The 22298-nt window shown below is 52.7% G+C and overlaps 7 protein-coding genes across 7 annotated transcripts; 3 read left to right on the top strand and 4 right to left on the bottom strand.

The window, feature by feature from the left end:
• Nucleotides 1-362: 362 nt before the first annotated feature.
• On the top strand, nucleotides 363-1441 carry CABS01_11813 (RNA recognition domain-containing protein; the record flags this gene model as incomplete). The annotated part of the gene is made up of 2 exons (XM_060545167.1): nucleotides 363-418; nucleotides 478-1441. The coding sequence occupies 2 exons, from the start codon at nucleotides 363-365 to the stop codon at nucleotides 1439-1441; spliced, it is 1020 nt and encodes a 339-aa protein (XP_060397032.1).
• Nucleotides 1442-1601: 160 nt separating this feature from the next.
• Nucleotides 1602-2954, bottom strand: CABS01_11812 (WD repeat domain-containing phosphoinositide-interacting protein 4; the record flags this gene model as incomplete). The annotated part of the gene is made up of 4 exons (XM_060545166.1): nucleotides 1602-2528; nucleotides 2584-2681; nucleotides 2739-2777; nucleotides 2846-2954. The coding sequence occupies 4 exons, from the start codon at nucleotides 2952-2954 to the stop codon at nucleotides 1602-1604; spliced, it is 1173 nt and encodes a 390-aa protein (XP_060397031.1).
• A 1731-nt stretch (nucleotides 2955-4685) lies between these two features.
• Nucleotides 4686-6122, top strand: CABS01_11811 (septin; the record flags this gene model as incomplete). Its single annotated transcript, XM_060545165.1, has 6 exons — nucleotides 4686-4758; nucleotides 4839-4955; nucleotides 5015-5102; nucleotides 5161-5298; nucleotides 5351-5818; nucleotides 5876-6122. The coding sequence occupies 6 exons, from the start codon at nucleotides 4686-4688 to the stop codon at nucleotides 6120-6122; spliced, it is 1131 nt and encodes a 376-aa protein (XP_060397030.1).
• Nucleotides 6123-6888: 766 nt separating this feature from the next.
• Nucleotides 6889-7906, bottom strand: CABS01_11810 (uncharacterized protein; the record flags this gene model as incomplete). Its single annotated transcript, XM_060545164.1, has 3 exons — nucleotides 6889-7380; nucleotides 7440-7613; nucleotides 7727-7906. The coding sequence occupies 3 exons, from the start codon at nucleotides 7904-7906 to the stop codon at nucleotides 6889-6891; spliced, it is 846 nt and encodes a 281-aa protein (XP_060397029.1).
• A 5042-nt stretch (nucleotides 7907-12948) lies between these two features.
• Nucleotides 12949-14673, top strand: CABS01_11809 (TLC domain-containing protein; the record flags this gene model as incomplete). Its single annotated transcript, XM_060545163.1, has 4 exons — nucleotides 12949-13189; nucleotides 13358-13671; nucleotides 13729-14016; nucleotides 14068-14673. The coding sequence occupies 4 exons, from the start codon at nucleotides 12949-12951 to the stop codon at nucleotides 14671-14673; spliced, it is 1449 nt and encodes a 482-aa protein (XP_060397028.1).
• Nucleotides 14674-15456: 783 nt separating this feature from the next.
• CABS01_11808 (uncharacterized protein) lies at nucleotides 15457-18013 on the bottom strand (the record flags this gene model as incomplete). The annotated part of the gene is made up of 3 exons (XM_060545162.1): nucleotides 15457-16016; nucleotides 16077-17687; nucleotides 17752-18013. The coding sequence occupies 3 exons, from the start codon at nucleotides 18011-18013 to the stop codon at nucleotides 15457-15459; spliced, it is 2433 nt and encodes an 810-aa protein (XP_060397027.1).
• Nucleotides 18014-19548: 1535 nt separating this feature from the next.
• CABS01_11807 (sodium symporter family protein) lies at nucleotides 19549-21840 on the bottom strand (the record flags this gene model as incomplete). Its single annotated transcript, XM_060545161.1, has 5 exons — nucleotides 19549-19861; nucleotides 19928-20879; nucleotides 20936-21228; nucleotides 21292-21701; nucleotides 21763-21840. The coding sequence occupies 5 exons, from the start codon at nucleotides 21838-21840 to the stop codon at nucleotides 19549-19551; spliced, it is 2046 nt and encodes a 681-aa protein (XP_060397026.1).
• Nucleotides 21841-22298: the final 458 nt, after the last annotated feature.

The following is a 22298-nucleotide window of genomic DNA, read 5'->3' as shown; positions in this document are numbered from 1 at the left end:
ATGCCCCTTCCTCAAAGTGTCGGGGGATTTGAGCTCCGGACCGGCTGTTTTCCCGACGGGAGCTAAAGTGCAGGCAGTGACATTGCAGCACGCGGGCAGCTAGCGAAGTGTCATTTTAGGGGTTGTCTTGGGGGCTGGAGCGCATATTGGGGGAGATGACGCACTGACAGTGCTACGCGACCAACTAAGGAAAGTCTAGACATCGGTGTTTTTTTCTTTTGGGGCCGAGAAGCTCTAAGAAAGCTTGGAGCGACGCTTCTTTCAGCCTTGAAGAATCGAAGCTTTACTACACTCCCAGACGTCTGCCACGAAATTGACGACTGCAAAAAGCTTCAGAGAACCTTGAGTTCCCCGTCGTCACCATGAACAAAATTCGCGCCATTCAGGAGCTCAACAAAAAGGAGATTGAACATGGAATGTAAGTTATACCAGGCATCTCGCATGCAGGTCAATAACCATGCACTGACACACCAACAGCTCCCCCGAAGGCTCCTGGCACGTCGACTACCGCGACACGGCGTACATCTACTTTGGCGGGCTCCCCTACGAAATGTCCGAAGGCGATGTGATCACGATTTTCTCCCAATTCGGCGAGCCCGTCTGGCTCAAGCTCGCCCGCGACAAAGAGACGGGCAAATCGAAAGGCTTCGGTTGGCTCAAGTACGAGGACCAGCGCAGTACTGACCTGGCGGTCGATAACCTCGGCGGCGCGACGATCGGCGGCAGCCGCATGATCAGCGTAGACCACGCACGCTACAAGTTCCGCGACGACGAGGACCCGGACGAGGGCAAGGTGGACTGGGCGACGGTCGTGAAGCAGGAAGGGGGCGACAAGACGGACGAGGGGTCAGACGAGGACGAAGAGGAGGAGCAACGGCCGATGTTGCCTGAGGAGAGGGAACTTGCGCTACTGATTCGGGACCATGACGAGGACGACCCCATGAAGGCTTTCTTGATCGAGGAGAAGAAGGAAGAGATCAAGGAAGCGCTGCGGCGGCGAGATGACAAGTCTGAGAGGAGCAAGAAGCACAAGCATCATCATCGTTCACACAGGTCGCGTAGGCACGACAGCGATGAGGAGATGAGGGATGCGGATCGTGACGAGGATAGGCATCGCAGCCGGAGGTCTCGTCGTGATGATACTCCAGACGACAGAGACCGCAGAGATGGCGAGAGGAGTTCGCGACGCCACGGGCATCGTGGCGAAGATCGGGATAGGGGATCGAAAAGGGATGATGGGAGTCGTAGAGAGAGGGACCGGTCAAGAGATAGACGTGATCGAGATCGGGACCGTGATCGAGGCGAGGACGGCGAGAGGAGGAGAGAGCGCCGGCATCGTGACCGCGATGGCTCGGACGAACGCCAGCCCAAAAGACATAGAGACCGTGATGATGAGCGGCGGCATACAAGGCGAAGTAGAACTAGGAGCAAGTCACCTTAGTCTCGAAGATGCCATAAACACTTAATAACAAACTAAGCGATGCTATCGCTGATACCCTTGAATGCCTTGTTTGTCCGATGCCAACGCCGTATGTAATGTACACTGTACCATACACCAAATAGCAACATGACCCCTACGAGCCAGCTTGAGAAACACCTCGTCATGAAGCGCTACCCAAGTATCGCTTCCAACCCTCTCGAACGACGTATCGGCGTCCGTCCTCTCCTTTGGATATCACAAACTTCTCCCATCTGGCATCATGTCCGGCGCCAATCACCACCAGACTGTCCTCGGTGATCCATCCGATCACGCCTTTCTGCGGCCTTGTCGTTCCTAGTGTCGTCTGTTCTGACATGGGCAGGCCGCCGATTAGGGGATCGTCGCCAGCTTCGAATGGCGCGGATGCGAAAGAGTATACGTCCGAGAACATCCGCGGCATCAAGGGGATCTTGCCTAGGAAGCCCCAGCGGCCCTTGCCATCGTCGGCTGGTCTACCCGCGAGAATGCCGGATCCCGCCATCTGTGACGCTGAAGGGCTGGTCGGTGCTGTCATGGGCTTTTTCGGGTGCGGGACGTCGAACACGTGCAGTGTCGACTTATCTGATGTGCAGGCTAGCTTCGTACCCTCGGGGCTGAAGCCGAGAGAGAAGATGGTGGCAGGATCAACGCCCCGTCTCAACTCGGCGAGCCGGGCACAATTACTTGTGGCGAAGACTCTGATCAGAGTGCCCATCTCGCTCGCTGTGGCCAGAAGCTCGCCGTCTGAGCTTACCTGAATGGCACGGAGGGCAGATGAGTGAGCGGGGATGATGCTGACGTTGCCGGTCCCGATGTCGACGAGCTGTATCTGCCCGACAGTTCTACCCGGGAATGCAATAGTCTTGTCTGACATGGCAACGAGTCCGAGAGGGTTGTTGGTGGTTTCGTACACTGACAGCAGGTCGGGAGGCTTCGCAAACGAGTAAACGCGTACACTGTTCTGGAGCGCTACGACGATACGGTTTCGACCGATCCGGACGCCCCGCACTGGTGTAAGAGAGGCGATCTCTATGGCGACTCTACCCTTCATGTCGTCCCAGATAATGGTCTGCGCGGTAGATGAGTTTGCGATCCCACAGAGGACTGAATGATTCAACACATACCTTGGTGCTACTGAACTTGGGTTGTCTACCGCCGCCGACGAGCGCCAGGTAATTTGTGGTCCCCATCATCTCGACCAGACCGATACCGGCATTGAAGTCTATAATGCGATTAGCCGCTTTTCTTTATGTAAGGTTACAAGGGAGGAAGCGCAAACCTCTAGATGCCTTGAGAAGGCAAGACTTGGTGTGGAAGACTAGGTACCGGATGTCAGGGATCATGAATAGCTTAAGTGTTCACATCTCGACTCCCACAACAACTTACTGCATATTCCTGAGTTCAGACCAACCGAGAAGCAGCTGGCATCACTGTTGAAGGAAACAGAAAGCACGACTGTCGAGGGCGCCGTCTCTATAGGTGGACGAGTATTCATTGTGGAAGAGGGTGCCTATAAGTCGCAGTGCCGAGTATGTGACGGTTTGGCCTGGACGACGGTGAGGGGCTCGGTAATAAGGGATGAGCGCTGCGGATGCAAGGCTGGGAAGCCAGGCCAATATTCTGTTGTTTTTGAAGTTCTTCGTTACGATATCATCCTAGACAAGTGCATCTCTCGAATAGAGAGGTGCTCTACTGACGATATTGACGATGATGTTGACAGACGGCAACGGGTTGAAGCGCCTAGTAACAGCGGCAGTGAGTTGAGCGGGTCGAAGTCAGCTGGATTGCCGAGTCAGGAAGCTGGGGCAAGGTAAGTAAGTTGGCAGGGGGGATTGGCAAGTGTATGCAGTCGACAAACAGCCCCCAGCGATTATTCAGAGCGAACGGCGACCGGATCGCGGAATTCAAAAGGAAAGATACTCATAAAGAGGACCTCGTGGACAGTGTCTCAGCAGACAGTAACCCAGGTGAAGTCAGCCTGGGGACGTTGGAACTGAGAAAAGGTACGTATCGTATCGTCCCGTCTCAAGCGGCGCATCAACCAACCTGACTGTCCACTGGCGAGGTGCCCAGGAAGTCACCTAGGTATTATTGGGGTACCAAGGTGCCTCTAGCGATATTAGGTAAGCATCATAACTCAGTGAGAGACGGGAACTTGGGATGAAATGAGCGACAGAATAGTTTGCCGCTCAACACTTGGTTAATCTCTGCTTCTATCACTATCACAACCTTCACCTTTACCTGTTCTTCTTCTCCTTCTTCTTCTACCACCATCCCTTGTGTTGCAAGTCTTTCTAGCACCTTCTTTGGATATTTTCTCTAGGGAAAGAAAGACTCAAAGTACCTTATTTCACCAACATACTTAGTTCTCAGGATAGCAGTGATGATTGTAAGGGGAGTGTGATCGAGGCACCTGCCACGTCTGTCCAGCTGGGTGCCACCTGGCCTTAGGTAATGCACCACAGGTAGGTACTCCGTACAGGAACGCGAAACATGTTTGGTCCCTTGGACACACGGTGCAAACGCGCCAACATCCAACGTGCGTGCCGCAATTGCTGCAGGCGGGAAAGCTTCAGCACTGACCATGTGCCAGTCTCGTGACCTGTCATCCTGATTCCTCTCTCTCTCTTCCAAAATTGCCCGAGGATACCCCGCTATTGGTGCCTTTCCTCTACAGGCTTAGCGTCAATTTTGGCGGAAAGGAGCGTGGGCCGGGGAGTTGCTCCCCCCCTGAATTGGGCGTGCAGGAGGAAGCAATCAATTGGCTGGGGGGCCTCTTGGGGTCGTCCTGCCGCAACATTTTGTGTGAAATTGCATTTTCCAACACCCGTCGGTCAAGACCCTCCCGTCCCCTTTAGCACCTGCACCTCCCGTCCGACCCCCAGGTCCCAATCCAGAACAACGACATTTGGGATCCAGCAGTCCTTTTGCTCCGTTCATCTACGACACGACACGACGCTCGCTGTCCCTTGAAACGATATCGTCGCCATTCTTTTCTCGTCAAGTCGTTGATTCCCTCAACGACTCCCTTACCGACCCTCTTCTAGACTAAGCCTTACTTTCAACAACCGTCGTATGTTTGCCCGCTTCTCTCAGTCCCCCCCTACTACACCAATCCGGCCCCCATTCAACAATTCCTCTCCCGACTCCACGAAGCCATCATGGCCCCAATGCATCTGCATCCCTCAAGATTCCACCTTACTGACCACACTCTACACTACAGAAGATGATGCGCAGAAAGAAGAACGTGAAGAAGGGAATCCAGTTCTGTTTGATGGTCTGCGGAGCATCAGGCACTGGTACGTCTTCCCCCTACATAGCCAACCTCGTGTTCGCCCAAACACCACCGAGTCCCGTCGACTGACTTTCGACCTTACAGGAAGAACCACCTTCGTCAACACCCTCTGCGGAAAGAGCGTGCTCGGCCACAAGGAGTCGGACGACCCCAACGGCGCCTCTGTCGAGGACGGTGTCAAGATTAAGCCCATCACTGTCGGTGCGTGACTACTATGTAGAGCCCTTGATCATCGCATCAGCAAACTGACAGCTATATAGAACTTGAGTTGGACGAGGAGGGTACCCGTATCTCTTTGACCATTGTCGACACTCCCGGCTTCGGTGACCAGATTGACAACGAGGCCAGGTATGGCACCACATGCCAACCAAAAGTGATGGTATCGCAATCGCTAACATGGTCGCAGCTTCTCCGAGATTGTCGGCTACCTCGAGAGACAATACGATGACATTCTTGCCGAGGAGTCTCGTATCAAGCGTAACCCTCGTTTCAGAGACAACCGTGTGCACGCCATGCTTTACTTCATCACACCCACCGGACACGGGTAAGCCCACTGTTTCATAGCCTTGGTTGACCGCCACTAACTCAGTCAACAGTCTTCGCGAGTTGGACATCGAGCTCATGAAGCGCCTCGCTCCCCGTGTCAACGTCATTCCCGTTATTGGCCGTGCCGACTCCTTGACCCCTGCTGAGCTCGCCGAGTCGAAGAAGCTTGTGATGGAAGACATTGAGCACTACCGCATCCCCGTCTACAACTTCCCTTACGACATCGAGGAAGATGACGAGGATACTGTTGAGGAGAACGCCGAGTTGAGAGGTTTGATGCCGTTCGCGATCGTCGGTTCTGAGGAGATTGTCGAGATTGGCGGTCGTACCGTCCGCGCTCGCCAGTACCCTTGGGGTGTTGTTGAGGTTGACAACCCGCGCCACTCCGACTTCCTCGCTATTCGATCTGCACTTCTTCACAGCCACTTGGCTGACCTGAAGGAGATCACCCACGACTTCCTGTACGAGAACTACCGTACTGAGAAGCTCAGCAAGTCCGTTGAGGGTGGTGCTGGAGTGTACGTTCTACAACCCCCTGTTTTACCCATGATGATACCTTGCTGACCATATTACAGCGACTCGTCCATGAACCCCGAGGATCTCGCCTCGCAATCTGTGCGCCTCAAGGAGGAACAGCTGCGGAGAGAGGAGGAGAAGCTCCGCGAGATCGAGATCAAGGTCCAGCGCGAGATCAACGAGAAGCGACAAGAGCTCTTGGCCCGCGAGTCCCAACTCCGCGAGATCGAGGCCCGTATGCAGAGGGAACAGTCTGCAGCAGCCGGCGGCCCCGCCGAGGCCAACGGCGACCACGAAGCCAACTAATTCAACAATTCTGGCCCCTGCTTATGGTTACCCCAAACTGCGACGTTGGTCTTTTTCTATACTGGCGTTGGTTTCCGTGCTGTGTTGAAAGAGAAAGAACAATATTCCCCTATGCGAGTTCGTTTCTCTTGACACGAAGATAAAAACCCCAAAAAGGTCTACTACGAATGCGACGACTGGGAAGAGGCTACCGGCTCGGTAGATGTGTGGGAAGAAGCGGTGTACGTTCTCGGGGCGGAGGTTCAAAGGCTTCTGGGTCGAGGTCGAGGGGATCATGGAGGACACGGCGGACGTGTGGGCCACGAGCTACTCGTCAATCTGTTTCCATCATTCCTATCACGCCGCCAGCCCGCATCTTTCCGGCTGTGCCTTTGTAGCCCTTTTTACTAACGCCCTCATTTTCCTTTTCTATTAGTCGACTTCTCATGCAGATATCACATTACTTTACCGCTTCACCAAATTCAAGTCTTGTTCCCCGCGTGATATCTGATTGATGCACTGTTTATTTTGTGATTCATTTGTATCATATCAATTTTACTATGAAGGAGGCATGTGAACGACAAGCACGCAAACGGCACTCTTACTCAAGCATCCGATAGTGTGATAAGCACTTGCGGCATCCCTGCTTCCTTACGAAAGAACTAACAAAACAGCCTCTTTTCTACTCGAAGCAACCTGTCTGAAGCCGAGACCGCCTGACTACGAAATCCAAATTACGCTACTCCTAGAACATAGGGGGTATTGTGTGTGTGTGCTGCGACCAGCTTTAGTTGTTCTGCTGGCTGTTCAAGATGCGCAGAATCGCCAAGAACAGGTTGATAATGTCGAGATACAGGCTGATGGCGGCCGCAATCTCCTCCTCGACGTGGTGGTGGCGCATGATGAGCTGGGTATCGACGAGGATGTAGGCGCTGAAGATGAGGGCGGCGATGCCACCGTAGACGAGCTCGCCGGTGGAGCTGTAGGGGAAGAACATGTACATAAAGCCGAAGAGGACGAGGCCCCAGAGGGCGCCGCCGAGGTAGGGGATCCAGGAGGTGAAGTCGTACTTTGTCTGGCAGGCGAAGGCGGTGAGGAAGATGAAGATGCCCGCGGTAAGGAAGACTGCGTTGAGGACGATGCCGGCCTTGTAGAAGGAGACGATGACGGAGATTGTGTAGGCTTCCATGAGGGTGAAGCCCGAGAGGAAGAGGAGGTTTGTCGGGTAGGATTTACGTTTCCAGAAGGTGAGGAGCATCATGATGATGGAGCCGAAGAGCTGTGTTCCTCTGTTAATATTGTCATGATACGGCGCGTGAAGGGGGGAGGGAAGCGTACGGATGCGAAGACGAGGCCTGGGTGGGCCTGAATCCAGGTCTTGTAGCCATTACTAAAGAAGCTGAGGGCGGAGACGGCACCGGTGGCGATGAGTTGGACGGTAAGGATAGCGTAGACCTTGCGGATGAACTGATTTCTGATGTCGGTCGTGGCCTCTGCTACTGAGCCGCCGAACTGTAGGTTTGACGTGTTAGTCGAGAGCTGGTTCACGAAGGGTAGGCACCGAGAGCCACGGGATAGCCGGGAGCTGATGACCGGTGCCTGGAGAAAGCTGTGCTCGTGCTTACCTTGAAGTCATCGGGGAGATCGTCGTCCTGGCTGCTGCGAGGCGCGCCGCCGCCGAAGAGGCGATCGGTGTCGGAGGCGGCCGTGGGTTCGGCCTGGTAGGCGGGGGGCGCCTGGGCGTAGCTTGATGCTTCGTCGGGGTCCTGGGTCGGCGCCGGGGCGTACTTTGTCTTGGAGGCCATTGTTTACGCTTGATTTGACTTGTTTGTTGACGGAGGCGTTTGAATTTGTCGTCGAGAGGGTTCTTGCGAGGAAAATGTCGCGTAGGTGTATGACGAGCACTTATGAACCTTTTTTCTTGGGTGTTGGTTGCCTGCGGAAAGGTTGAAGGAAGGGCCGGGCGGAGGGTCGTTGTCGTCAGGAAGGGATCATGTGGGGAGGGCGTGATGCGAACGGTCACTGCTTACACAGCTATGTGTGGCTGATGAGTCTGGGGTAGAAGGTGGCGCGCAGAGGGTCATGTGATGGGAAAGAGGCGTCGCAGAAACGTCGGGCGAGATCTTCAAGATTCTTTCCTTTTAAATACATAGAGCCCTCTACTGACACATGATTATATTATACTGAAGCCTATGCATGTAAAAGGTCGCGCCTTGCAACTCCTGTCTCGCTCGGCATATTCCCTGCACTCCATAATGTGCCTGAAGACACGGCAGCAAGCGCGAACGCTAAACGGTGCAGACAGCAGGGTAATTTCAATATTCCTGATTTGATGGATCTATCATCTGGCATCTTGGACCTTGGTTGGGCCTTGAATGGCGGAGTGACTAGAGCGACTTCTTGGCAACCGCGTGGTCTGATGTTCGCGGCTCTCTGTAAGCTGCTGCTAAGGCAAGAAAGGTTCAAACCTCTATAGGTTTGTGGAAAGGCAAATTGGAATACTTGGACACCGTATAAACGACTCGATATCCACACATCACATCACGATCGCATCCTAAAGTGGCGGTCTCGAAAAGGATTCGGCCAGCCGATACTCGTCGAAAAAGACGGGATGAAACGCGGAGGCCGAGAGATAGGTACGGACAGAGAGGGATGAGAGATCTTGACAAGACCTTCTGGATATATGCACGGAACAAGTAGAGGACAGAGCTGTGAGGACGGGAAGGCGGGTAAAGACGAGGACGAGGCGGAACTTTGGGGCACCTGGCCTGAGCTGGTTTCGTCTGTGATGCGAGGTCCGACCGTATTCGTCTGTTGTTTTCTTTTGCGCCGTGGTGGTGTCGCATTCAAGTGCGGACACGTACGGGGCGAGGATGAAATAGGCAAATTTGCGTTTGTGATACGGGGTTGTTCGGTTCTGCTATCCGTTCCTCACTTCTGTAGGTACCGTTTTGATCAGGACTATCAATCAAATACGGCGCTCCATCGAGATTTTGGAGGTGGAGGCGTCACGGCCACGCGCGGAGTGCGATTTGGGGTTTGCGGCTCTCACGAAGGGTCATTGAAGTTGAGGATCACTAGCGTTCTGACGGCAGCGACGCAAAATAGAAAAGCGACGGTCTCGTTCTGAATGCGAGGTGACGGAGCTGGCAATTGGCTGATGCATGTCGCCATCGCACGGGGAGGGGTGGAAAGCGGACGGGAGGATGGGGAGCCAAGGTCTTGTCGAGCTTCCGCAAGGTATTCGTACCTCATGGCGAGGCACAGTACAGAGTACCTACCGGACGTCGTACCTTGTACAGACAGCATTTGCTCTGAAGTTTGAACAGCACCTTTGCTTTCCAAAGGGGTCCAGTGACAGCCATGCGTATTGAGTAGTCAAGGCTGCGCGAGAGTTTAGGCGGTGTCAAGGACTGTGGACAGACATTGTTTGTGACCAAATGCATGGCGCAAAGTCCAGAAAAAGTCATTTGTTGTTGTTGGACGTTGCACAGATGAAAATAGGGGTATCTCACAGAAATATCTGTGAGACCGGTAATAGTACATAGGTACAGCACCTCATTATAAGGTACGACGTGACAGAGCCTGGAGCCTTAAAGACCTATCAGAAACCTGGCAAAAGCAAGAACTAGAGCGTAAAGAAAGGATGAGAGAATACTCCGTAGCAAATGTCAACATGATTGACAGGGGCATGTATAGTACACATCGATAAGCGTCTAGGGGCGAAAATCACTTCATTTTAAACGCTGTGCATATCTGCGAGATGAAGATTGTCAATGCCCGTGCAATTGTTCCAACGTGCCCTCTGCTAAGATGACGAGATCAGCAGTAAACACAATGGCCAGGGAAACGAGGAGAGAAGCAAAGAAACCAAAGCAATTTAATTGGATCAATGGACAAGTGTTGAAACTTGTTGAGGACGAGGAGACCCGCCCGTCCTTTCTCTCTCTCTCCATCTCCAACTCCCGTCTCCACGTCTGCGTTCGCGTTGCGGCGTTGGTTTCCCCTCCCTCCACTCTGTTCCTGACAGCTCTGCCTTGGAATTGATTCGAGCTGTCCAGCATCTGTGGCCTGTACGGGTACGGATACTCGAGTCTAATTATTCGTTTAAATAGACTTGATCCTAAGTACCTTATTATTAAAGAAAGTTAATTCTTTCTAAGTCATAAGTATAAGAATATAGTTTTAATAAAATAATATAATACCTACTTAGTACTTAAATTAAAATACTTTTTTAAGCTCGCTATAAAAAAAAATAATTATATTATTAATTATTTATTATCGAGGTTCGTAATTAGTATTATAGCTTTAATTATAATAACTTTATTTATAATAAGTAAAAAGTTTAATTATAAGTCCCTTAAAAGCCTCTTTTTAAGGGCTATAAGAGCCTCTAAATATACTAAGTTAAAATACTTATTAAAATATTAATAACTAAACTAACTTTATAATAACGGCCTTAATAAAAAAACTAAAAAACGAATTAAAAAATAATATTAAAATCCTTATTAACGTTAAGTATAATTTATAAAAAATAATAACGTAGTTATAAAATATTAATAATATATTTTATATTAAAAAAATTATTATTAATATTAATAAAATAAATAGGGCCGTATTAATATAGTACCTTAGCTTCTTTTTATAATTTAAAAATTATAGCTTTAAATAGTATTAAAAGTTTATTAAAAAGCTTTTTTAAGTACTTTAATATATTTATTATTATTTTTATAATAATAAAACTCTTAATATTTATATATAAATATAAATTATTTATTTTTAAATAGTAATATTAGTTTATTAATAAGTTATTAAAACTGCGATTTTAGCGATTTTTAATAAGAGAGAGGGTAGAATAGAGGAAAGGATAAGTAAAAAAAAGGTTAAGGTTAAATAGTGCGGAATTCGAGGGCAGGGTAGCGTCTATATGTACTACGGCAATCCTCTAGTAATACAAAACGATGGAGTTAAACAGTGAAATAGACTTGATTCATTGGTGCCATGTTGGTCTTGGTGGAAGGCAGAGAGAGTGGACAAAGGGGACGGGGGAGGGGTCGATTGTCTCCCAACGGCGGGCCACGGGCGACAACAATCAAGCTTCCAATCATTTTGGCAATTTAAATAGAAGGCACCACCACCACTGTCCACCGCACCGTCCAATTCCACGTCCCACGTCCCACGTCCCAGCGGTCCAGCGCAGCATCAATCAGTGATGGAGCTGCAGCCAGACTCAAATGGGATAAGGGGTCCCCCACCCCTTGGGTCCTTCCTTCTCCCCAATTCCCCCCCCCCGAAAGATGCGCCAGGTACGTACCGTGTGCCGCACTCATTCTGGGAAAGAGGGAACCAGGGACCAAGAGAACCCTGGTGCTTTTATTGGCCGATACCAACTGCCCACATCCCTTTCCCATGTCGCGCCTACCACCGTCAACTCTCTCACAGAGTATCTCTTTCTCCCTTCAGGTTCTGTTCCATTTTCCAATGGCAAGCCGTCTTCACCGCCTTTGATGAACCTGTTCGGCTCACTAAGAGTTGGCCGGCGATCTGTACATGACGGTTACATGTGTTCGGTAGACGAATTGTGAGAGACTGAGAGCGTCAAGCTTCAACAAGGCTTTGACTCTTCCAGCATCTGGTTCCTGCACCTCTCAGCTACTCTTGTCAAAGTGAACTGGGCCTAGCTACCGGTTGACTTGACCCTTCCCTCCCCGGGGCTACCTATGAGCCTATGAGCAAGGGCAAGATAACTAGAGGCTAGAAGGCAAGAGCAGGTTAGGAACGTGTAGGTACAAGAGTACCTCTGTGGAGCCTCCTTTTTCTCGAGGCGAAGCTGGGCTTTTGAGTGGAACGACGCGAGCCACCGGTACCCAGTACCTTAATCCACGTTTCCCTCTGCCGCTGCTTTTCCAGCCTTTGGCTAGGTTTTCCGTCTCCTGAAAGGTAGGCAGGACTAGACAGAAAATTATCAGAAGAAAAGTATTCGTGACTTGAAGAAACTCTGTCCCAGCCACGGCTGCTACCTTGTATTCTTCTAGACTCTGTCAAGTTTCTTCCAGTGTCAGTCTCTTTCCCGCCCTGCATCTGTCCAGGAACTTTTCTCATCCTGCTTCTCCCCTCTTAACCAAACGTACGGGCAGACAGCTTCACCAAGCACCCATCTCTGGTCACTGAAGTAACAGCGAGAAAGAAAGAAAGACCGCCGCAGCCCGCATCCTCGCACCACACCCACCACTTCACACACCAAAACGGGGGGCACCATCTTGCTGCACACCTGATCCCAGCAACTTTCTGGAGCAACCGAGCAGATCCTGACCTAGGCCTTGGCGTCGTGTACCTCCATATTCGTACCGTCCAGCCTGTCCTGCTACAGTCCTCTACCTGAACCTGACCGCCGTCCAGTCCACCGTCCCGTCTTCGGTACCCATTGTGTGCGACGTTGCCCTTCCGCTCACTTTCCCATCCTCTTGATCTTCAACCTCCCTAAAACCAACCAAGGACGTTCGTTTTCCCCCCTCCCCTCCCTTTTTCCGACCACGACACTACCAGAAGCGCCCGTGACGACCTCGTCGCGCTCTGCGGTAACAAGAATCCCGACAAGTGCTCCTTTGCGCACCGAACCCGCTCCAACCGCGTGTCGATAACGAATCTCTCTTCGTTATCGCGGCTCAGCACCAACCACAACCACCACAAAGGATCACTAGGCTCGACGGCTATCCGAGAAAACACCAACGCCAAACCACGACGCAGCCGTCGCTGAGCATTGTAGCCTCTTTCACGACTCCAAATTCGGGTCGCCGCTCTCTTCGATACTTCAATTGAGTTCCAATTGGAGCTCTAGTCGCGCATCATGAGCGACACCACCAGCAATAACGAGGCCTCGTCGCCAACTTTTGAGAAGCCTGTCAGGACCAGCTCCGCCGGGCCCCAGATCCAGCGGAATGCTAGCACCAAGCAGCTTAAGCTTATGAATGGCCCCCTTTACCAGCAAGGACACAACAATGTCAACGTCGTGCTCATTCGACGGGTCAGGAGGACAGACGACAGCGCCTGGAAGATGTTGAGCCGGTGGATGGTTGAGAACCAAGTCGGTACGTCGTCTTTCTTGTGCTCTCTCCTTACCCTTTTTATTACCCCACATCCACCTCTAACAAGCCACAACTGGATATGCTAAATGCTACACGGCCTACATCACCGCGAGACTATGCCTCCTATTTGCGAAGCATGGCTTGGACATAGCTAACGTGTGCCGAATTTAGGTCTCTCCTTCAACCTCTTGGCCCTCCTTTTCCTCGCCCATTTCTTCATCCCGAAGGCGCAACCTCACACGACCAAGTTCTTCACCCTCTCGTACTACAACCAGGAAACTGGCCAGTATGGCGCTGGTCTCGGTGACTCTTGCCTTCTCGCCTTCTGCATCATCCTCTTCACCGGCCTGCGCGCCGCGACCATGGAATACGTTCTGGCACCTTTGGCCAAGGGATGGGGTATTAAGAAGCGCAAGGATCTCACACGCTTCAGCGAGCAGGCCTGGCTGTTGGTTTACTACATGGTCTTCTGGCCCTTGGGCATGGTAAGTTTACTAGTCATTCCGGCTTCTTTCGCTGGGCAACCTCTAACAATGGTACAGTACATCTACAAGACTTCGCCCTACTGGCTGAACCTCAGAGAGCTCTGGACGAACTGGCCGCAGCGTGAGCTCTCCGGCCTCAACAAGTTTTACATCCTGGCGCAGTGGGCTTTCTGGCTCCAGCAGATCCTTGTCATCAACATCGAAGACCGCCGCAAGGACCACTGGCAGATGTTCACTCACCACATCATCACCTGCACTCTGATTTCCGCCTGCTATAGCTACCACCAGACTCGTGTCGGAAACCTGATCCTCGTCCTCATGGATGTTGTCGACCTCTTCTTCCCTGTACGTCAAAGCCCCCCGTCCCTTTGTCCTGCATAAGCTAATCAGTTGCAGCTCGCCAAGTGCCTCAAGTACGTTGGACTGAACACCCTCTGCGACTTCATGTTCGGTGCCTTCGTTCTGTCTTGGCTTATTGCCCGCCATGTCTTCTACCTGATGGTCTGCTGGTCTATCCACACCCACATTCCCGAGGAAATTCCCGACTCGTGCTATACCGGTCAGGCGCCTAACCTGGTGGGCCCGTTACCTATCCCTGAGGGTAAGAGCTGGATGTTGGAGCCCTTCTACAAGTCGGATGGCATTGTCTGCTGGGACTCTACCATTCGCTGGGCGTTCCTCATTCCCCTCCTCGCTCTGCAACTCATTACCATCGGATGGTTTTTTATGATTCTTCGCGTTGTCAACAAGGTTCTTCGCGGCGGCAACGCTGAGGATGTCCGCAGCGATGACGAACTCGAAGGCGAGGAGGAGGGCGACTATGTCTATGAAGAGGAGGTTGCTCTCGAGGAGGAGGTTGGCGTCGAAGATATTGACCTCAAGAGCTGGGAGCGGAGAACGGGAATCAAGAGACAAGCAAGTTCTTCAGGCGTGAGCCTGCCCGGCCACAGCGACCGCAAGGAGCTGCTTGGTAGAATCGGCTGCGAAAAGCAGGTCGACTAAATCTGACGACTGGGTGTCGCCTACGAAGCCATGTAAAGGACCTCGGCGGCGCTAAGTCCGGTGTACACAAATGAGTTGGTGGTACAGGAAGCGCTAAAGGGGAGAGGAGTTTTTTTTCCAGAAATGGTTGGCACAGTCAGGGAAGACATATTGCCGACCTATACTAACGTACTACTTTGCTAGAGCATAGTGCAACGCCTGGATGGCGGGCACACACAGGCATAGATGACATTTGGTTTTGCTTTTCCGCGACGTAAAGAAAGAAAAAAAGGGGGAAGCGAAAGAGGGTGAGAAGGGTTTTGTACCTCGCCTCTCTGGGATCTTCACCGAGTTGGACTTATTCAAGAAATGAATCAAAAAGCATTTTGAGTTGATGAATATAATGTCTGCCCTATGCATACTACTTGCCTGCTCCTGTAATTTCTATGGTCTACTTATTCAAGATCATTCGTGTGGAATGGATGAGAGGAAGGTAGTTTCGTGACTACCAGATTCACATCTTATTCCGTACTTCACATACCCCAAATTGCGGTCCATCTCAGAGTTAGAGAAGTTTCGGATAAACATCATCTCGTGATTGAGCATATCTAAAAGATTGGGGTACTGACGCCAACCAAAAGAAAAGAAGAAAACTCCCCTCAGCCGTTATCCGACCATCGTCATCCAACAGAACGTCACGTCACACTAAAACCCCCCCAAAACCACCAAAGCGGCATACAAATCTCCTTTTCCTTTTTTCCTATTCCAGTTATTTCCAGCTGGCAACGACACATTCCCAGTGCCTCATGCTACGTCCGCCGGCGTGATGGGGCGGAAAACGCCATTCTCCAGCAGATACGACCCGGGCCGCTGCGTCTGCACCAAAGCCTTCAGCGCAGGGTTCCTCTGCGCCAACACGTCCTCCTCGCTCTTGAGCAGCACCACGTTTCTGAGCCCACCGCTCGCCTCGACGCTCAGCTTCCTCAGCAGCTTCGTCGTCAACTCGTCCTGCGCGCCGTCGGGACCGCGGACGACGACCCACGTCACGCCGCCGAGACGGGCCGTGACGACGCCCGAGAGCAGACCGGGGAAGAGCCAGGGGTACTGCAGGATCTCGGCCTCGAAGGCGTTGATGGATTCGCGGGCGGTGGCGGCGTAGGAGTCGTTGTTGAGCATAGTGCCGAGGCGGAAGAGGTTGGAGACGGAGACGGCGTTTGTGGAGGGGAGAGCGGTGTCCATGCCGTCCTTGAGGCGGAGGATCGTGTGGGGCGCGTTCTCGGGTGTGGTGTAGAAGGCGCCACATGAGGAGCGGGATGTTGTGGATTCCGGAGTCGGGCTGTCGTAAAAGATGTGGATTTGGGCCTCTGTGGTGGTGTGTTAGTTTGTTTCTAGAGTTCAGGAGGAGAATGGGGAAGGATCCTTACGCTGAAGCTCGTCGGCGAACTCAATCCACTTCTCGTCTGCAGTCACCTCGTAAAGTCCAATGAGACCTTCAATGAGATAGGCATAGTCCTCTGCCAGAGCCTTTGTCTCACCCACACCCTCGTGGTATATCCTGTAAAGAGTTTTGTTGCTCTGATCCCAAAGGTTGGATCGGATAAAGGCCGCGGCCTTGCTGGCAGCCTCTATCGCAGCTTGGCTCTTTGACGCATCAACGGTCGACAAAGCCAGTGCAGCCCTTGTCAAGGAGGAAATCACCAGGCCGTTGCGTCCCACAACAATCTTGGTATCGGCCTCGGGTCTTGGGCGCTCTTTTTCTCTGTGTGCCTTGAGCTTTTGTTTCGCTGAAGTGACCACTCTCTTCACTTCATCAGTAGTAATACCAGCCTGGCGTCCAATCTCTGGAATATCCTTGACAACACGCAGAATGTTCTCATTCATGAACTCATCGTTGGGATCCTGGTCCGGTTCGACATTGCCATGCTCAAGCACATTCCAGTAGGACGCAGCCAGCGCTGCCTCGTGGTCATCTCCAATGACTGTGTCAAACTCCCTTCGTGTCCAGAGGTTGTAAGCTCCCTCTCGCATATGTCTGTCTCCACGTCGGTAGTACGAGTCTGCGGCTTCGCTAGAAACGAAACCACCTTCAGCCAAGTTGATGGGGGAGCTGGTGAGGTAATCGACCAACTCCACCACGACATCGTAGAACTCCTCGTCCTTCTCGCCGCTACCTGCAATCAGCCATGCATCCAGGTACAGCCCAAGAAGCAGAGCATTTTGGGCAACGAGCTTCTCGAAGCGCGGAACACTCCAGTCTGCAGTGACAGAGTATCGCGCAAAGCCGGAGCCTCCCACATGATCGCGCAGACTGCTGTCTCGCATCTTGCGCAGTGTGAAGAGGGCCATCTCCGTAGCGTGCGCGCACTCCGTCTCGCCCACAACATCCTGAGCAGGGGAAAGATACCGGGGCAAGCGCAGCAGGAAGGACAGCTTCGGTGGAGTCGGGAACTTGGGGGCCAAGCCGAAACCGCCGTAGACGGGGTCAAACGTGCCGGCGATGTGCGTGTAAGCCTCTTCCAGCTGGTCCAGGTCGAGCTCACTTGACACGGCGGCAGCCGCTCTGCCGGATTCCGGAAGCTCCAGCCCCGTCTCTGATCTTCCAATGGCAGCGGTCTGCGAGCCCGCAACACCCGGCTGGACCGTGGCGGTTCCTAGAGTACCCTCCGCCGCGAAGTCGTGTAGCTTCACCACGACCTCCTTTGCCTCCTGTCTGCATCGCGGCTCCTGCTCTTTCCACACCTTCTGCAGCTTGCGCAAGATGGCTAGGAAGTCCAGACGCTCCTCATCATCGGAACCTCCATTGTTCGAGCCGGGAGCTGGGTAGTAGGTGCCACCAAAGACGGGCTCGAGATCAGGGGTCAGAAAGAGGTTCAAGGGCCAGCCGCCTGATCCGCTCACAGCCTGCACGTAGTTCATATATATCGTGTCCAGCTCAGGGCGCTCCTCGCGGTCGATGATGACGGGGATGAAGGACTCGTTCAGGATCGAGGCACATTCGCGGTGGGTGAAGGACTCGGTGGATGTAAGTCGCGAATCTGCAAAAGAAAGGTCAGCGCACATGGTCGGGTATCCGCGGGGTTCTGTCTTGCGACGACTTACAGTGGCAGGCCTTGAAGCCAATGTGCAGAAAGATCAACTTGTTCTCCTTCCTGGCTCTCTCGATCGACTCGTCGTTAAGCAGTTGCCAGGCGACGCGGCCGTCCGCATGGCTTCGTACGTACGGGCTCTTGCTCTGCCCAACCCTGTTCACCAATGGCGGGGCTGGTTCATGGCCGTCATTTATCTGTTGAGCTGCAAGCTGCAGCGGCTGAGGATCAGCCTTCTCAGCCCGTGCCGCTTGTGACAATTCGGAAGCGACCATGGCGGAATGCTGCGGCGAGTAATGCTCAGGGTTGTGGGATGTTTGTTGAAGCCAGTAACGCTGTTGACCGTGGCTTTAGATATGTGTACGGACGGCGTCGAGCGTTGGCAACACCAAAGGCTGCGAATGCTTTTCGCGGAACGAGTGCTTACGATCTTGTATTGAAAGATCACGAGATATTTCCGCAAGTGGTAGCGGCGGGGACGTCGAAGGTGGTCGTCAGTCGGCCCGAGGCGAGGGGATCTGGGGCAAGAAAGTGCGGTAAGGGTAGTCTTTCGAGCCTGTTCGTTGTACAGATCGGGATAGAGAGTCAAAGAAGGCGAGTCATGTAGAGCAATGCGAGGTTTTCCAGAAAAAAAAAAGACCTGCTACCTTTGATCCTGCGGTGTGGAAATAAGCGACCCGTTGTTTATGTCTTTGAGCGGCAAGTCGAAAATGTTCGAGAGGATCCTCAGGGTCGGTGTCTTTCGAGGACCAGACGTCACTGCGGGCTGTCGCTGCTGCTGCTGCTGCGCAGCGACCAAACGGTCATTCGACACATAAAATGCGCTGCCCCACCATTCGTTTCTCCCCGAATGAGGGGTATTTCTATTATGTAAGCAATTCCCTCCCGCTGTACCTGAATTCACGCCTATTTATCCATACTTAATTCATCTTGACCTCAGAAGCATATAGATCTGAACTTTCTTTACCTTGCGTAATATAGTACACTAACTAAATGCCTCACTGAATAGATTGCGGAAGTTCACATTAGCGAAATCCCAAACACTTGAGGGAAAATACCCTCGCCCAGCTCAACGCTAAATGTCGCAATAACTGCTCAAGCTTTGGCTTCAAACTCTCCTCCGATTCATGCCTGTCGCTACCTTCTACTGGAAAGATCCGGCCTAGTCCGCGTCCAGCTGGCCGTGACTCGCGGCTAGAGCATATGAACAGGCCCAAGGTCTTGATCTGTAACTTGAGAGCTACGTATAGAACGGTGAAAATTAGGATGAATCTGTCATACGAAATCAAGGGTTCAGAGCCTCAGGGTCGAAGTATTGGAGTGAGCGGAACGGTAATTAATGCTTAATTCGCATCCCTGTCCCCAACCCAGCCGCAGGACCATTCTCCAACGGAAGAAATCTGCTTACTCAGTCTTTCGGCCGGGTTTCTTGAAGTCCATGTTTATGAGTGAGAGGAAATTCGGTGATCGTGTCGTGGCCATGATCCCATAGACTCAAGAGGCCGAGTCAGATACCAGGGTTCGTTCTCTTCGAGCGATTTCATAGTCATTTGCCCATGATTTATCCTCTTATGAATTTGGAAGGACCCAGGCTAAACGAGCTTGGGAATGTGGCATAGATCTAAGCATGGATTTTCTACTATCAGTCCTTCATCAGACGTTGTTTCATTTCTCGGCCTTTCAACCCTGGCTGTCACTTCCCGAAAGACACATAATAAACGAGGGTATAACGCAAACCACAACTCCAACCAGCTTCACCCCTTTTTTGCAACACATCTGTTTCCCTTCCATTCTCATCAATATCACAAAATCAGGAAGAGATCGCCTCCTTCGTCTCGCCAGTCTTCTCCGGCGTAGCGGCGCCAGGACTAGTCTTCTCGTTGCTGTCATCCTCACCCTCGGTGACGATGGGCAGACGCGTCGGCTTCTTGCCCGTAAGCATAGACCTGAAGGTATGGACGAGGGTGCCGCGGCCCTCAAAGATGGGGAACAGGCCGACGGCGAAGAAGGAACAGAAGATCCACAGGATGCCGACGACGACCCAGCCGGTGAAGAAGGGCTTGCTGAAGATGTAGCCGGAGCCGTACATGGGCATCGGCCAGAGGATGAGCATAGCGATAGTCCTAATCTTCTTGTCAGTTTTTGTCTTCGATGGTAACAAGGAGAAATGCACCAAGAGTAATACTCACATGAATGCCGTCATGGAGACGGAAATCTTAAAGGCACGCGAGAGCATGGCCTGCTCCTTTTCAAACTCAGCCTGCGACTCCGTGTTGCCAGGCACATCCTCAAGATCAAGGCCAGCGGCGTTAGCCAGCTCGTGGTCGTCGCCTCTGCGGATCGCCATCATCGACTTCCAGTCGTAGCTGTCCAGGCCAAAGGCCAACGTAAAGACGGGAATCAAAACGATGGGCGAAAGCAGGGCGATGACGTTGCCCGCCAACATGGGGCTGTTGGAACCCGTGCAAGTGACGTCCAGAACGCCGCAAGTCTTCTTGGCCGTGACGAGCCAGCCGATAATGGCAAAGGCGGTGCCAACGATGGGGGTTAGCGTCGCAGCCCACTTGTTTTGGCCCTTCCAGACCAGAGTCAAGGTTGCCGGAATCACAGCCGCGGAGATGAGGACGCCCATCAGCACGTAGAGGTAGCCCATGGAGATACCGTTGTAGAAGAGGCCGACGGAGATGGAGCTGATGATGACGGCGTACACGACGACGCACACGTGGGACATGTAGATGAGCCTCTTGCCGCTGGCATCGGGCTTGAAGTACGTTCGGTAAATATCGTACGTGAAGATGGAAGAGACGGCGATGAGCTCGGCCGAGGAGGCGGAGGTGACGGCCATGAAGATCATGAGAAGGGTCGCGACAGCGCCACCCTTGCCGAGGAGGGCAACGGCGGCGTAGGGGAGGGCGAGGCCGGCGGACACCTCTGCCTCGGTCATGCGGTCGGGGAAGGTGGGGAATCGGGGGTTCGACTCGAGGGCGAGGGCGGAGAGGCCCATGGTGGTTGCGGTCAGCCACGGGATGGCGAACCAGGAGAGACCACCGAGGATGTAGCCCGGAAGAGCGTGAACTGGTGACGCGGCGATGGCCTTGTTGTAGTAGCCGTTATCCAAAAAGACGGTTCCAAAGTTGCCGACTATATCGAGTTTCGTTAAAAGGTGAAGTCTTTGGGAGAAGGGGAGCGTCACTTACCAATGTTGATAACAAAGAATTCGACACCGCCCTGTGATCTCATCGTCAGGTAGGAGCCCTCGGCGTTACCAGAGACGGGATGTCTTGTAGCGGCCTCAACGAGAAGATCGTAGACCTTGGAAGGGCTGCCGAGGACATCGGAATTGGCGTAGGTCGTCAGCGAGAAGAGGATAATGATGATGAGCAGGATGAATGTGTGAACCCAATCGGTGAGGAAGGTGGCTTTGAGACCTCCGACAAGGGTGTAAGCAACAACTCCTACGGGGAGCAGGTAAATAGCAGCCACGGTGTTCCTACGATTTCCGTGTCAGTTTCTCCTCATACTCAACCAGAGCTGCCAGAGACTTGTGACTTACATGCCAGTCAAGGCATTGACGGTCGCCGCACCACCGACAATCAGCATCAATGTGACCAAGATGTTCGTCATGAGGCCAAAGACAATGAATACAATGTGCGTAGCCGTCCCATATCTAGCCTTGATGACTTCGAGGAACGTGTGGGCGTTGGGTGCTCTGCGCTTGAGCTCAATGGCGAGGGTCGCAAAGAGCAGGATCTGGACAGTCGCGCCCGAGGCGTACCAGAACGGTCCTGAGACACCGTATCGGTAGCACACGCCAGAAGACTGAAGCAGCGTGGCGGCCCAAGTCCATGAAGAAACGACTGCGGAACCGACGAGGCCTGATTTGACTGTTCTACCGGCGGTTGTGAACATCTCGGAAGTCTGCAGCTCCCGGTTGTAGCGCTTGAGCACATAGGTGGTGGCAATCTGCATCATCACAGTCAATCACTCGTGAACACCCTTGGATAACACGCAAGGGTCAACGTACCATGCCAATGGCGAAGAGAAAGCCCACACCGAGGACGATGCCGTAGCCGACGCCCTGGTTGAGAGCTGCTGTCACCATCTTGGTCCAATTCGTCTGAGGATTCGACTATGTATTGGTGTGAAGCTCAGAGAGAAGCTGCTGTACCCTTGAGACAGACACTACTTCCATCCCGACAACTTGGGACCGGCCCTCCTGTTTATATGTATCTGCACCGGGGCAAACTTCCCTCACAAGCGAGCACAGTTTGGCCGGCGGCAGCATCGATCCCGAACGTTGTCCTACGGCTATCGGAGCTTAAACTACCGGACCTACCCTTGTCCCATGTGCCAGTCGAGACAACGGTTCGACATTTGCCCCCACTCAGACATGAACAGATACAACTGCCAGGCCGCCGACGAAGCCGATGGCGCACTTTTGGCGGAGGCGGGCGCGGAGGTCGAGGATCTCCGGGGAGGCGGCCTGGAGGAAGGGGGGGAAGGAGGTGTTAGCTTGGATGGGATTTCCTGGTGTAATGCGACGAGCAATTTCTCTGGGAA

Source organism: Colletotrichum abscissum, assembly GCF_030869225.1.
Source record: "Colletotrichum abscissum strain IMI 504890 chromosome Unknown Scaffold_34.1, whole genome shotgun sequence".
Lineage (NCBI taxonomy): Eukaryota > Fungi > Ascomycota > Sordariomycetes > Glomerellales > Glomerellaceae > Colletotrichum > Colletotrichum abscissum.
Note: the sequence above shows the minus strand (reverse complement) of the source record. Positions and strands in the feature narration are given on the sequence as shown.